This window comes from Pan troglodytes, chromosome 2 (genome assembly GCF_028858775.2).
Source record: "Pan troglodytes isolate AG18354 chromosome 2, NHGRI_mPanTro3-v2.0_pri, whole genome shotgun sequence".
Taxonomy (NCBI): Eukaryota; Metazoa; Chordata; class Mammalia; order Primates; family Hominidae; genus Pan; species Pan troglodytes.
This window is the reverse complement of record NC_086015.1, coordinates 56,659,130-56,672,818: the sequence shown is the minus strand read 5'-3', so window position 1 is coordinate 56,672,818 and position 13,689 is coordinate 56,659,130. Positions and strand designations below refer to the sequence as shown.

At 39.5% G+C, this 13,689-nt stretch overlaps 1 protein-coding gene across 50 annotated transcripts in view; it reads left to right on the top strand.

Moving 5' to 3' along the window:
* Positions 1 to 13,689, top strand: part of PBRM1 (polybromo 1) — a 139,098-nt gene that overhangs the window by 56,466 nt on the left and 68,943 nt on the right. For 28 of the 50 annotated variants that reach the window (XM_054681971.2, XM_054681965.2, XM_054681953.2 and 25 more), the window contains 3 exons: positions 731 to 828; positions 10,564 to 10,840; positions 12,647 to 12,752. In XM_054681971.2, the coding sequence (XP_054537946.1) occupies positions 731 to 828; positions 10,564 to 10,840; positions 12,647 to 12,752 (481 nt within the window). Of the gene's footprint in view, positions 1 to 730; positions 829 to 3,160; positions 3,206 to 10,563; positions 10,841 to 12,646; positions 12,753 to 13,689 lie in introns of all 50 variants that reach the window. The other 22 variants (XM_063806820.1, XM_063806818.1, XM_063806821.1 and 19 more) reach the window with 1 other exon arrangement.

Genomic DNA, 13,689 nt, shown 5'->3' with positions numbered 1-13,689 from the left:
ACCCTTGGAAGGATGTCTCAGGTCATGGTTCATCTAGGGGTTTTAAGATGAAAAGGTAGATATGAAATACAAATTGGGTCTATCTGACAGTTTTTGGTAGAATCTTTCTGGAAAGGCAAATCTCTGAACAATGAAGCAACAAAGGCAATTTTAGATCACCCATAGAATCTTCATTTTATATGATTAACAGTGAACCTTAGTGCTGAGACTTTCAGGTATTACCTTTTTAGTACTCTGTACATTCCCTAAGCCTGCTGTGCTTGGACTTTCAGCTCTGTTTGGCAGAAGGCCTTTAAAAATGCATGTGTTGAAAAGTAGATCTTCTTTCACTTCTTGCATTAAACTTTATTCTTAGCCACACTGCCCCTTAGAAGTCAGGAGTACCAAAGGCCCTCTTTGAGTTGGTTTTACTTAAATAGGACAACCAGAGCAGGACGCTTCTACAGCTTGCCTCAGTGCTTTTAACCAGTTAGCACCCATTATAGTCGTAAATGCTCTGCTGGTATTGACTCCTCAACCCTGTAGAACCATTTTTTAACCTACTCTTTTTGTCATGCAGGCTTTTGTTAAAATTGATTATTGAAAATGTTTAATGACTCTTTCATTTTGTACATCCTGCATGTGATTGTATTTTTCTGGGTGAATGTGATATGTCTAGCTCTTTAACATTCATATATTCAGAGGAGTGTTTGGCACATGAGCTCAACTCCTGAGATCTGCTCTGTTTTAGGCAAAGAAGAAAGAGCTTGCCAGGAGAGACGATATCGAGGACGGAGACAGCATGATCTCTTCAGCCACCTCTGATACTGGTAGTGCCAAAAGAAAAAGGTATATACTCTTCTTATAGCTGGGGACATCTCAGTTCCTGTTAATTTTGTTTTAGATAAGTGAAGAAAATATATATTTTTTAAGCTATCAAGTTGTAAGCTTTAAATAAATGGTAATGTGTTCTCTTTTAAAATTCATTTGCAATTGGATGATTAGCTTTTTTTGTAAAAGTGCCATGTTACTTTTAGATGACCCAGATGAAAATGACTACTACATATGTAGCTTGGCAAAACATGTTATTCCGTTTGCCGTCTGGGTTTTTTTTTGTTTTGTTTTAATGTGGCATTTTAAGAATGCCACTTAAATCTAACTTGGGTAATTTCTACATGGTGAATTACAAAAATGCAATTTGAATTAGGAAAGGTAAGGAGAAATTTGATACTACCACTGCAGTGAGGTATGCCATTGGTCCTACCCTTTGTCCTTGTTCACCTCATCTTTATTTGCCATTTTAAGCATGTCAGATTATAAAATAACAAATCATAACTTCTTATAGCTCATAAAATGTTGAGCTAGATTTTTGGGGTTTTTTTTCCTATATAACCTTTCTCTCAACTTCCCTAACCGTTTCTCCTTCTCACGGGTTTTGTGGAAGGGGATCTTACTGTGAGATTCCAAAGCTGGGATCCTGTAAGGAATTTTGCAATATTATCTCTCGCCACACAAAGTTTCTCTCGCCTGATCATTGTGGAACACTGTATTGTCCTTTAATCATGACTGCCTCACCATCTTTGCAGCAACAGTCAATCCAGGGAAGATACCTTCAATAAGGAATAAGCTAATCACTAATAGCAAGGCTTGGCAGATTCAAAGTTGAATGAAGTCTTTAGTAACTGTTGACACAGTCTATACATGCATTAAGAGATCCACTAAGAAGAATTTAAAAAGTAGTTTAGAAAAGAGGAGCTGTCCTGCTTTCCTTCTTATAGATAGCATTTTGGAGAATTTTTTAAGCTTTACCATGGTAACTAAATTGATCGGTATACCCTGAGATGTGAGTCTCCTCCATTACTGGCCTATGAATTTCATCCTTCCAAGTTCTTAATTCCTTGTTATACCAGGGACAATGGAGGAAAAGTGTGAAACCAGATCAAAGACATCAAATCAAGAACAAGAACAACTTTGAGTGTAATTATGTAACTCTACTGCAGCATCACCTGTGTTTTCCAGATCAGTCACCTATCAAACATAAAAACTTAACAGGCAAAAGAAGGTAATGGAGGCAAAAGTGGTGGTACAATTAGTGCCAACACTGGATGAAAAGAAAGATCTTAAATTAGTTGAGTATTAAGAAAACAGTTCCAGCGAAGCATTAGCCCAGGCCAGATACTCGAAAATTACATACCTGTGTGGCTAGTAGTCTGTGGGACACCCAAATAAGCTAAAGTTTTTGGCCAGGCACAGTGGCACACGCCTGTAATCCCAGCATTTTGGGAGGCCGAGCCAGGTGGATCACTTCAGGTCAGGAGTTTCGAGACCAGCCTGGACAACGTAGTGAAACCTCATCTCTACTAAAAATACAAAAAAATTAGCCAGGCGTGATGGTGGGCACCTGTAATCCCAGCTACTCGGGAAGCTGAGGCAGGAGAATCGCTTGAACCTGGAAAGTGGAGGTTGCAGTGAGCCGAGATTGTGCCATTGCACTCCAGCCTGGGTGACAAGAGCAAAACTCTGTCTCAAAAAAAAAAAAAAAGTTAAGCATTATGTTCTTAAAACAATTTAAAAAAATCTTACTTCAGACAAAAAGTCTCTTTACAAACAGGTTTCCTAGGAAGTGTTTTGTACAAATGAAGTGAAAAGCACAAATAAAAGAACAATATAAATCATCCACTAAAAAAATAAAAGAATCTGAGTTTGAAATGTAGACATGAGTGGACGTTAAAAGATTGAAAGGATTAAGTCTTATACTTTGGACTATGAAAAAGGAAATAACACGATCAGTCATGTTGAGAGGTTTTGGTAATAAGAGATTTCTTCAGAAGTCAGGCAGACAGTAGCCTAGAAAATTAAGCTAATCTTGGCCACAGAAGTCAGGGCTAAGTTTTCCAAGTACCACTTGACTTGACTTCTAAGTGCTGTGTATGATTCTGCCTTCGCCTTTTTTTTAATACCAAAGAATGTGAGAAAAATTGATTGTGGGTATATTCTCTTCATTCTGGGGGTGCATTCTTTCTGCCAACATCTGTCTTCCTTGTTGAAATGTTTCAAATATTGTCTTTGGTACTTTGGACTGAATAATCTTTTTCTTCAACCATACATGGTTTGTACATGACCCTCCAATGTTGCTTGTTTTGTTTCTCTTTACATGTAATGTTTGTTTCTGCTTTCCCAGGAACACTCATGACAGTGAGATGTTGGGTCTCAGGAGGCTATCCAGGTGTGCAGTCCTTTTTTATGCATAAACATTCTTTTAAAGTGTATCTTCTGTGGCATGATCAGTACTGATTAGGTGAAAAGTGAAGCCTTAAGCATGTGAAAAAAAGTCTTTATTGGGGTGCCAGTTTATTTTATGAATACATAAAGCAGTACAGTTTAAAAAATCTTGTTAGCAAAATAAATTCAGAATTAACCTAGTTCAGAAGTAGCCTTAATTTGTTGCTAGCTTTGCCAGGGACAGAAGGCCCCCTCACCAATCATTGTAGCTGTGTTTCTGTAGCAAAAGGTAGAAGGTGGCAGTGCTGGTGCAGGACTGGCAGGTGCTGATTCCCTTTCAGGGATGCCTTTTACAGATTGAGGGTGGTGGAGGGATCAAAATCAGCTTCACAGTCTGAGTGACATCAGTGCATGTGGACACCTATGCATTGGGTCAGTGCTTCTTGAGCATGAATACATTTCCTCAGTCTCTGATCTTGTTCATGTCTTTTATAAAAAGCATTCTTTTGCATGTTACTTATGATTTGAAAACAACCTATGTAATAATTGTGTAGTGCTTTTGTTTTCACATTTGCCATCTGACGTTCACAGAGTATCAGTTGCTTATAGAACACTAAAGTCTGCTCTTACAGTTTATAAAGGAGAACATTTAGTCATCTCTTTTACCTGCCAGGAACATATAGGCCAAGGAAAGAGGCAGGTTGAAAACAAATGAAGTCATTTGGAAGCAAGGTAGTAAAATAATTGCATAAGGTACACTACTAAGCAGTTGTATAGGATCATTGCATGATTGCCCAGATAGCTGTAGGAAAGATTATTTTCCTACCATACTTTCCCTTGAAAGTTGAATGTCTTGAGCTTCCCCACATGTTACTACCATATGTATTCCACTCAGTAAAATTGCTATGTTATCATTGTCATCTTCCTAATATTTTCCTAAAGAAAAATTTTCTTAATTAAATGGTAAATTTAAGAAAAAGACCATGGATTGTATTCTTTCATATCATTCATAATGTGTGGCATTGAAACTAGGTGGTAGTGGAAATAGAAATAGGGGGCATCACTGGGTAGTGTTACAACCCTGAGTTCTAGAGCCTGACTGCCTAAATTCCAATCCCAGCTGTTCTTATTAGCTCTGTAATCTAAGCCTCATTTCAACTTTATCTGAAAAACAAGTTAATGACAGTACCTTCATAGGATTGCTGTGAGGATCCAGTTAGTTAATATGTTTAAAGCTCTTAGAACTGGGTCTGGATGCACTGAGTACTCAGTAAATGTAGCTGTTTATTTTCTTGAAGTAGCGCTTATTGACCTATTGACCTATTGACTTGGTAGATTTTGGTTTTGTTTTTAGTCAGATGTTACTTGTCTGGGAAGACTCATTGGAAAAGATGAATGAAAAGGTTTTATTTCTTGAAGACTTGAAGGTGAAATATAGCAAGCCTTGTAAAAGAAAGAACGTTTGGGTTTACTTAGCTTACTAGTAAGCACAACTGAAGCTCTTAAGGTGGGAGAGCTAAATGCTGGGACACCTTAAAGCCTGTAAACAGGGTTGTCTTTGATTAGAGAGGCTGTTGGTAAGTGCCAACTGTTATTTTTTAGGAAACAGGGTCTCGCTGTGTTGCCCAGACTGGAGTGCAGTGGCTATTCACAGGTGTGATGGTGGTACATTGTAGCCTCAAACTCCTGGGCTCATGTGATCCTCCCACCTCAGCCTCCTGAGTAGTTGGGACTATAGGCATGCATCACTGCGCCGGGCTGTGCCAACTTTTGGGAAAGGAAGGGACATAAAAGCAGCATGGTGATTATCAGCTGATTCAAATGTCTGTTCTGGTTATTTACTTTATGGCCTTAGGTATTCATTTGCTGTCTCTAAGCCTCAGTTTTTACATCTGCATAGTTGGGGTAATAATTGTACTTGATTCTGAATTTGAAGATTAAATGAGAGTGCATAGTGTTTAACATTTGGTAGAAGTATTAGTAGCTATAGTTTACAACTGTATATAAGAATTGTGTGTGTGTGTATTTGTAAATATTAGTATATATAAAAATAAATAGTAGCTTTAGAGGAAGAATATTGATAAGGGCATTTGACAAAGTGGTCAGCCACAAAGTATGAGAGCCAAGGACTTACATTGTGGCATGAAACATTAAAAGGAAAACAGGATGTAGAAGGGCTGTGGAAGTCTTCTAGAACTTGCTGATCAGCCAGGGGGAGAAAAAGTGACTGATTTAGGTGTTTCAGGTTGGGTTGGGTTCCGGAGGATAGTGTCGATGGTGATCCTGGAAAATCACATTTGCCATCACACATCAGGGATTCAGAATAGAGCCTCTGCTAGTGCATAAACTTTGTGCAAATTAGAAAAAGCAGCCATTTCTCAAGACACTTGACTTGCATGAATTGGAAAATTGTTGTAATATACTTATTTTGATAGCACAGGACCCTTTATGTCCCATTTCCTATGAAATTCTAAAATTGTAGCGTACTTACTACAACAGTATCTATGATCTGAATTGTTGTCCTCCTAAGTATTTTTTTGTCTTTCTTTTTTTTTATTTTTTTGAGATGGAGTCTCGCCCTGTCTCCCAGGCTGGAGTGCAGTGGCACGATCTTGGCTCACTGCAACCTCCGCCTCCTGGGTTCAAGTGATTCCCCTACCTCAGCCTCCTAAGTAGCTGGGATACAGGTGCACGCCACTACACCCAGCTAATTTTTGTATTTTTAGTAGAGACAGGATTTGCCATGTTGGCCAGGCTGGTCTCGAACTCCTGACCTTAGGTGATCTGCCTGCCTCGGCCTCTCACAGTGCTGGGATTACATGTGTGAGCCACCATGCTTGGCCTTTTTGTCTTTTTTGAGACAGTCTCACTCTGTTGCCCAGGCTGGAGTGCAGTGGCACCATCATGGCTCACTGCAGCCGTGATCTTCTGGGTTCAAACAATCCTCCCACCTCAGCCTCATGTGTAGCTAGGATCACAGGCATGTGCCACCATGCCTGACTACGCTTTTTTAAAGAGGTGGTGTCTCACTGTATTGCCCAGGCTGGTCTTGAACTCCTGGGCTCAAGCAGTCCTCCCACTTCAGCCTCCCAAAGTGCTGGGATTACAGACAGGAGTTACCACACCTGGCTCTCCTTAAGTATTATGGCCCCTTGAATGCACAATGATGAACAGTCCTGATTTTGAATTCCTTTAAGATGTATTTTATACTTTAATATGCTTAAAGGTGCTGATTTTAAAAAGGAGAATGATTATGCCAGTTACAAGACCTGTGATTTAATTGTATGCCTTTTAATCAAAGGTAGTTAATTACCTTTCCAAAAATGGGGAAGAATAAAGAAACTATTCACAGTTAATGGTTTGAAGGAGGAGGAAAAGACATTGAGAAATTCTAAGAAAAATCTGAAAAGCAAAGTGACATTGAAAACAGTAGCCAGAGCCGGGGCGCAGTGGCTCACGCCTGTAATCCTAGCACTTTGGGAGGCCGAGGCGGGCAGATCACGAGGTCAGGAGATCGAGACCATCCTGGCTAACACAGTGAAACCCCATCTCTACTAAAAATACAAAAACAAAATTAGCCAGGTGTGGTGGCAGGCACCTGTAGTCCCAGCTACTTGGGAGGCTGAGGCAGGAGAATGGTGTGAACCTGGGAGGCGGAGCTTGCAGTGAGCCAAGATGGCACCTCTGAGACTCAGTCTCAAAAAAAAGAAAACAGTAGCCAGAAGTATCAAATAGGGCTCTGTCATGGTTATGTTTTGGTTATAGAGTTTATCTCATTTCAGAAAGTTTTTTAAACTTTCAGAAGTCATGGATATAAGGCTCAGCCTCCATAGTGGAAAAAGATAAAGCAAACATACCAGCTGCCCAACCTAATACAGTTATTATTATAAAAGAGTATGAAGTTGGCTCTGAGTTTTTTCTGGCAGCCGGATTAAAATTAATGGGCCAGTGGCTCTCAGTCTCTAAGGCACTGTAAGGATCTGGAAAAATGTAAATGAAAGATGAAACTGGATTTTTTCAGAGAAGGTCATAAGTGACTCTAGTAATAGAAATTTTGCTTTCTTTGAGGCTGGAAATCAATTACACATCCTTTACTTAAGGAATAAATGATACAAATGGAGAAAGGATGCTACTAGTAATATGAGTGCTGAAACAGTAAATTTCAGTTATTAGAGCAGTTTCTTATATACAACTAGATTTCCACATTCTGGGTATGTCTCACTCAAAGCTGCCAAGTATCAGAATTACTGGCATTGGACGAATGGACTGCTTGCCATTCTTTTACTTCACTGGCAAAATTTAATTAAAAACTTTCTCTCCTCTTATAAAAATCTGCCCTAAATTTACTCCCATCTGAGAGTATTTGCAGCTTCATACAGAAAAACCTAATGATAATTGGGCTTAGTGTGCTGAAACCCAGATGGGAATGGGGTGAGCACCTCCTGGTCCAGGTCAGGGCCTTGACTGAACTGTTAAGCCTCTTGAAATTGCTAGAATGAGGACTAATTTCATCCTGTCCTGTTTATTGGAGAGATCCTGTAAGCTTAGAGCTTCAAAATTGAATTCCTCTGTCTTCCTTTTAAAGTCCACCCCACATGCGAGACCTAATCAAACCACATCTGACTTCAAAGTCAGGTTCTGAAATTTTTCTTTAGAGACTTCCTGAAGGTTAAAGTCATCTGTTTTCTAATCTGTGCCCAGATGTGGAGCTCTGTGGTATTGGAGCTTTGTCCTAACTTCCCTTGTATTATCCACTTGCCAAAGACTTAGAATGAGAGAACTCTTCCTGTCACATCATTGCCCCAGGATGTCTCCTTGGAGAAGGAGTTTCCACTAGGTAAAATATCTAACAAACATTTTGCCATCATCTAACAAACTTATTTAACAGAAAAAAAAGTGCTGAGGGGAGAAAATGGCAGGAATTGTCTGAGGTCCACAATGAGCTGGAAATAAGCAGTCAGAGTGAAGACACAAGTTATGAGGATGATCCCGACTCTAGCAGGAAACAGGCTCTTGTCTGTTTCTTTCCTAATTAAATCACTTTGTTTGCCTTGAGTTATAGGCATTTCTGAAAAGCCTAAAAATCTTAAGGATAGATGTTTATTTTCTGAACTGTTAATTCTTGATTTTTCTTTCTGTGTTTTAAAAAAGTGTATTTTGAACCTTGGAGAGAAAAGATCTGGCCTTTGGCTTCTTCATGACCCAGGAGTAGTGCAAGTAGTCAGGGGACTGGACCAGAAGACCTATACAGCCACATATAGTTTGTCTGAGGAATGAACTTTCTTCCACCTAAAGGATAGGGAACAGATACAAAATATTTACCTCTAAGTACAGTTGGCCCTCTGTATCCATGGCTTCCACATCCAGGGATTCAACCAACTATGGATAGAAAAAAAATTTTTTTAATTGCATCTTTACTGTACATGTACAGATTTTTTTCTGTCATGTCCTAAGCAATACAGTGTAACAAAACAACTATATAGCATTTTTAATGTATTAGGTATTATAAGTAATCTAGAGATGATTTAAAGTATACAGGAGGATGTGCACATGTTATTTGCAAATACTACACCATTTTGTATCAGGGACTTGAGCATCTATGTATTTCGGTATCCAAGGGAGATACTGAAACCAATTCCCCATGAATACCAAGGGATGACTATACTATAGGACCTTAGTAAATATTTTTTTTAATAGAAATTAAGTTGGCCAGGCGCGGTGGCTCACGCCTGTAATCCCAACACTTTGGGAGGCCAAGGTGGGCGGATCACCTGAGGTCGGGAGTTTGAGACCAGCCTGGCTAACATGGTGAAACCCCGTCTCTACTAAAAATACAAAAATTAGCCGGGCACGGCTGAGCCCGATGGGTCAAGTCTGTAATCCCAGCACTTTGGGAGGCCGAGGCAGGCGGATCACCTGAGGTCAGGAGTTCGAGACTAGCCTGACCAACATGGAGAAACCCTGTCTACGAAAAATACAAAATTAGCCAAGCGTGGTGGTGCATGCCTGTAATCCTAGCTACTCGGGAGGCTGAGGCAAGAGAATTGCTTGAACCCAGGAGGCGAAGGTTGCGGTGAGCAGAGATCGCACCGTTGCACTCCAGCCTGGGCAACAAGAGTGAAACTCCATCTCAAAAAAAAAAAGCCGGGCGTCGTGGCAGGCGCCTGTAATCCCAGCTACTTGGGAGGCTGAGGCAGGAGAGTCGCTTGAACCCAGGAGGCAGAGGTTACGGTGAGCTGAGATCGTGCCATTGCACACAAGCCTGGGCAACAAGCGGAACTCCATCTCAAAAAAAAAAAAAAAAAAAAACTAAGTCATAAGTCATTTCTTGTTATTACCTACTTCACTGTTCACTTGGAGACTGCTGGTTAGTCTGACTAGAATTTCTTTATCTGGCTAGAATTTCTTTAGCCGTGCCCTGAGTACATAAGAATAGTTAACCGGAAGCCATATCGGAAGATCATTGCTTCTAATAATTTACTAGGAAACTTACCTTGGGCAAGTCTTTTACCCCCTCTGAGCCAGTTTTCTCAACAATTAAGAGATAGACCATCTGCTCTCTTGGAGCCCTTTTGAACTCTGGATCTAATCTATAGTCCCTTATGCTTTGTTCCATACTGCTTAAATCAGCTTCTCAGCATCACATCTCACTGGGGGAATTTGGAGAACAAGACGGATTCATGCTCAAGGATGGAAATTTTACTCTAGAAAACTCAGATTAACCACACCGCTTATTCTTTAAAGTAGGTTGGAACTGTGGAATAATGCTGATGGAGAAAGCAAGGACGACCCTGACAGAATCAATGCAAGAGAGGCTCATACCCACTGTAAAGACACTAGTCTGGCAGTCTCCTTTTGTTTTCAGACAACCAAAATACACAAGTGTTCAGGAGTACTTGTCTTAAGAGATGAAACACTTCTCTTTTTAGGTTTTTTATTTTGTTTTGTTTTTGTACTTGGAAGTGAGGATATTATAACTGTAGAGAATTGCTAGTTTTATTGCACTTTGGCTGTACTCATCTTTAAACAAAAAATATATCTCAGTTGACTATATAATTTCATTTTCTTTTGGTATCAGAGAGGATCTTTTTTCAAACATTGCATTTCATGACATATCTAAAAAGTTTTTTTGGTGTTCATTAACTGCTCCTGCCAGAATTACTGTGTTTTAACTATTTTGGAAATTTTCCTAATATTTGCTTATAACTTCCAGCATGGTTACTGTGTTTGTGGCATATGTAATCAATAAATTGTAATCATTATAAAGCACCATAAATAATTTGTTTTATTTTGTGGTCATCCGTATATTAAGAAAACTGAACCTATTCTAATTTTTCCCCTTTTCTACCTCCCCCTCAACAGTAAAAAGAACATAAGAAAGCAGCGAATGAAAATCTTATTCAATGTTGTTCTTGAAGCTCGAGAGCCAGGTTCAGGCAGAAGACTTTGTGACCTATTTATGGTTAAACCATCCAAAAAGGACTATCCTGATTATTATAAAATCATCTTGGAGCCAATGGACTTGAAAATAATTGAGCATAACATCCGCAATGACAAATATGCTGGTGAAGAGGGAATGATAGAAGACATGAAGCTGATGTTCCGGAATGCCAGGCACTATAATGAGGAGGGCTCCCAGGTAAGGAGGGCCAGCGGTCCTGAAGTAGGCACATTTTGGGGGAGAGGGGTACTTATAGAATAATGCATTTTGAGAGACCAGCTCTAGAGGCTTAACTTAGATTATTCTTTTTGGTGACTAGGTTAATTGATTTTTCTTCATTGTTTACAATCAGAGGCAGTACATTATAAAGATAAACGTTCCTACTTTGTAATCTGACATCCTAGATTTGAATTTTGCTCTTCCAGTCCCTGTGTAAGTAATTTATCCTTCCTGAGCCTCAATTTCTTCATCTATAAATTAGGGCTAATAATAGTACTTGCATCAGGGTTGTTGTAGGATTTAAAAGAGATAATGTATACTGAGCATTTAGCAGAGTGCCTGGTACTGAATAAGCACTCAAAGGAAAGCCAATAGTATTAAAATCTTTCATCATCATCATTACTACGATCCTCAACGACCATACTTCTCCAAAGACAGCCTATATAGAAAATGTATAATTATATAAAAATCAGCATGATAGTCCCATAAATGTACCTCTAAATAATTTATTTAATTGATTTTGCTACAAAGCATCTTGATTTTTTTTTGAGATGGAGTCTCGCTCTGTCGCCCAGGCTGGAGTGCAGTGGCGCCATCTCAGCTCACTGCAAGCTCCGCCTCCCGGGTTCATGCCATTCTCCTGCCTCAGCCTCCCGAGTAGCTGGGACTACAGGTGCCCACCACCACGCCCAGCTAATTTTTTGTACTTTTAGTAGAGATGGGGTTTCACCATGTTAGCCAGGATGGTCTTGATCTCCTGACGTCGTGATCCCCCTGCCTCAGCCTCCCAAAGTTCTGGGATTACAGGCGTGAGCCACTGCGCCTGGCCAAAGCTTCTTGATTTTTAGTTCTTTATCGTTGTAACTGAGATACAGTCTCCCTTCTTTGAAACTTTTTCTATTTGATATCTTTTTATCCACTTTACATCTCCCAGAAATAAAATAACATTTTTAAGTCATTTGTTTCCCTCTGCAATTACATTTGATTATAAAATAAAGTATGCATTGAGGATGCTTATAGATAAAAAAATGGTTCTATCTTAAGGGTTTACACAGTCCTCAGTGTCATTGGCTAGTGTACCACTTGTCTATCACTGGTAGAGGAAAAAGCCACCTTTAAGAGAAGTGGCCAGACAAGGGAGGTCACTTATTCCCTCAGCTCCTCTGCTTTGGTGGGTGGCCAAGGGAGGACATAGCATCTGCTGAGGAGGTAAGAGGAGGGAGCTGTGGATGCAAAGCATAAGGTGAGTAACCTTATTCTTGACTACATATTACCACCCTTGGCTCAGTCCTCAGAGAGAGATCCCTAAGCAAGGATAATTGTTTTTTTATAGATTAAGCTTCAGACTGTGAACTCAGATTTGGAATTTAAGATATTGAGATATTGCTCTCCAACTATCAGATATTTTTAGTTTCTAATTTCTATTGGGCTAAGTCTGCTACCTTGAGCGTCCAGTGGGGAAGAAAGGTTTTTGAAGAAAACAGCACATGTAAATGTGTTTCAGGACTTCTGTTAAAACCTGCAGTGATTCTACTACAGTGGTTCTCAAACATTAACATGCATGTGTGTGCATTAGAATCACCTGGGAAGCTTAAAAACAAACCAGTTAAGGCCTAGGCTCTCCCACAGATAGAGTGATTTTATTGCTCTGTAGTGAGGCTGGTTTTGGTTTTCTTTAAGCTCCCAACTATCATAAACTGTCTTTTTAAAACTTCTTTATGGATGTATTTTATACCTTAATGAAAAGTTTTTAGAAAATAATTGAAGTATATTTTTGGAATGTAGGTTTATAATGATGCACATATCCTGGAGAAGTTACTCAAGGAGAAAAGGAAAGAGCTGGGCCCACTGCCTGATGATGATGACATGGCTTCTCCCAAACTCAAGCTGAGTAAGGCAGCCTCACACTTCATTATTTAGTTTAGTCTATCAAGAAGAGATTGCTGATTTTTCTGAAATAATATTTAATTAAATTATGAATATATTTGAACTCACTGTACTCCAGCATGGAGTTCTTTGTTCTTGTCAAGCCCTCTCATTTACTGTATTTTAAGTAGCTAAACTGTGACAAGCATATGGGGAGTAAAATATAATGTCAGAGGTTTTGTTTACTTTCTTAAATGCATAGACATTTTGTAAATTTTAAATAGTAAGAATAGATTTTTCTCTACGTATAATGCTGTAAGAATATAGTAGCAGATTTTTTTTTCCTTGGTATGTATGTCTGACAATTACTAGAATTAAAAATGAATCCCAGCAGTTCCAACTGGACAGAATTTGAGGAGTTAGAGATGTCCAGCCACTGTACTATACTCAGCTATCATTTGAGTGTAGTCTGTGGTTGGTTGTTTTATTAAAAGTTGTAAGTGAAGGCCAGGAACAGTGACTCATGCCTGTAATCCCAACACTTTGAGAGACTGAGGTGGGCAGATCACTTGAGGTCAGGAGTTCAGGACCAGCCCGGCCAACATGGTGAATCCCCATCTTTACTAAAAATACAAAAATTAGCCGGACATGGGGGTACATGCCTGTAATCCCAGCTCCTTGGGAGGCTAAGTCAGGAGAATTGCTTGAACCTGGGAGGCGGAGGTTGCAGTGAGCCAAGATCACACCACTGTACTTCAGCCTGGGCAACAGAGTGAGACTCTGCCTCGGAAAAAAAAAAAAAAGGAAGAAAAAGGTTGGAAGAGAAGATAGGAAAAGTTATTAATACCATTAGATAAGAGATTTCTGTCTTCTTTAAAATGATGTAAATAAAATAGATACCAAGCAATTGATAATGATGTTCATTGGAGCCATGTTTGCTGAAAAGGGGGAAAACAGACAGA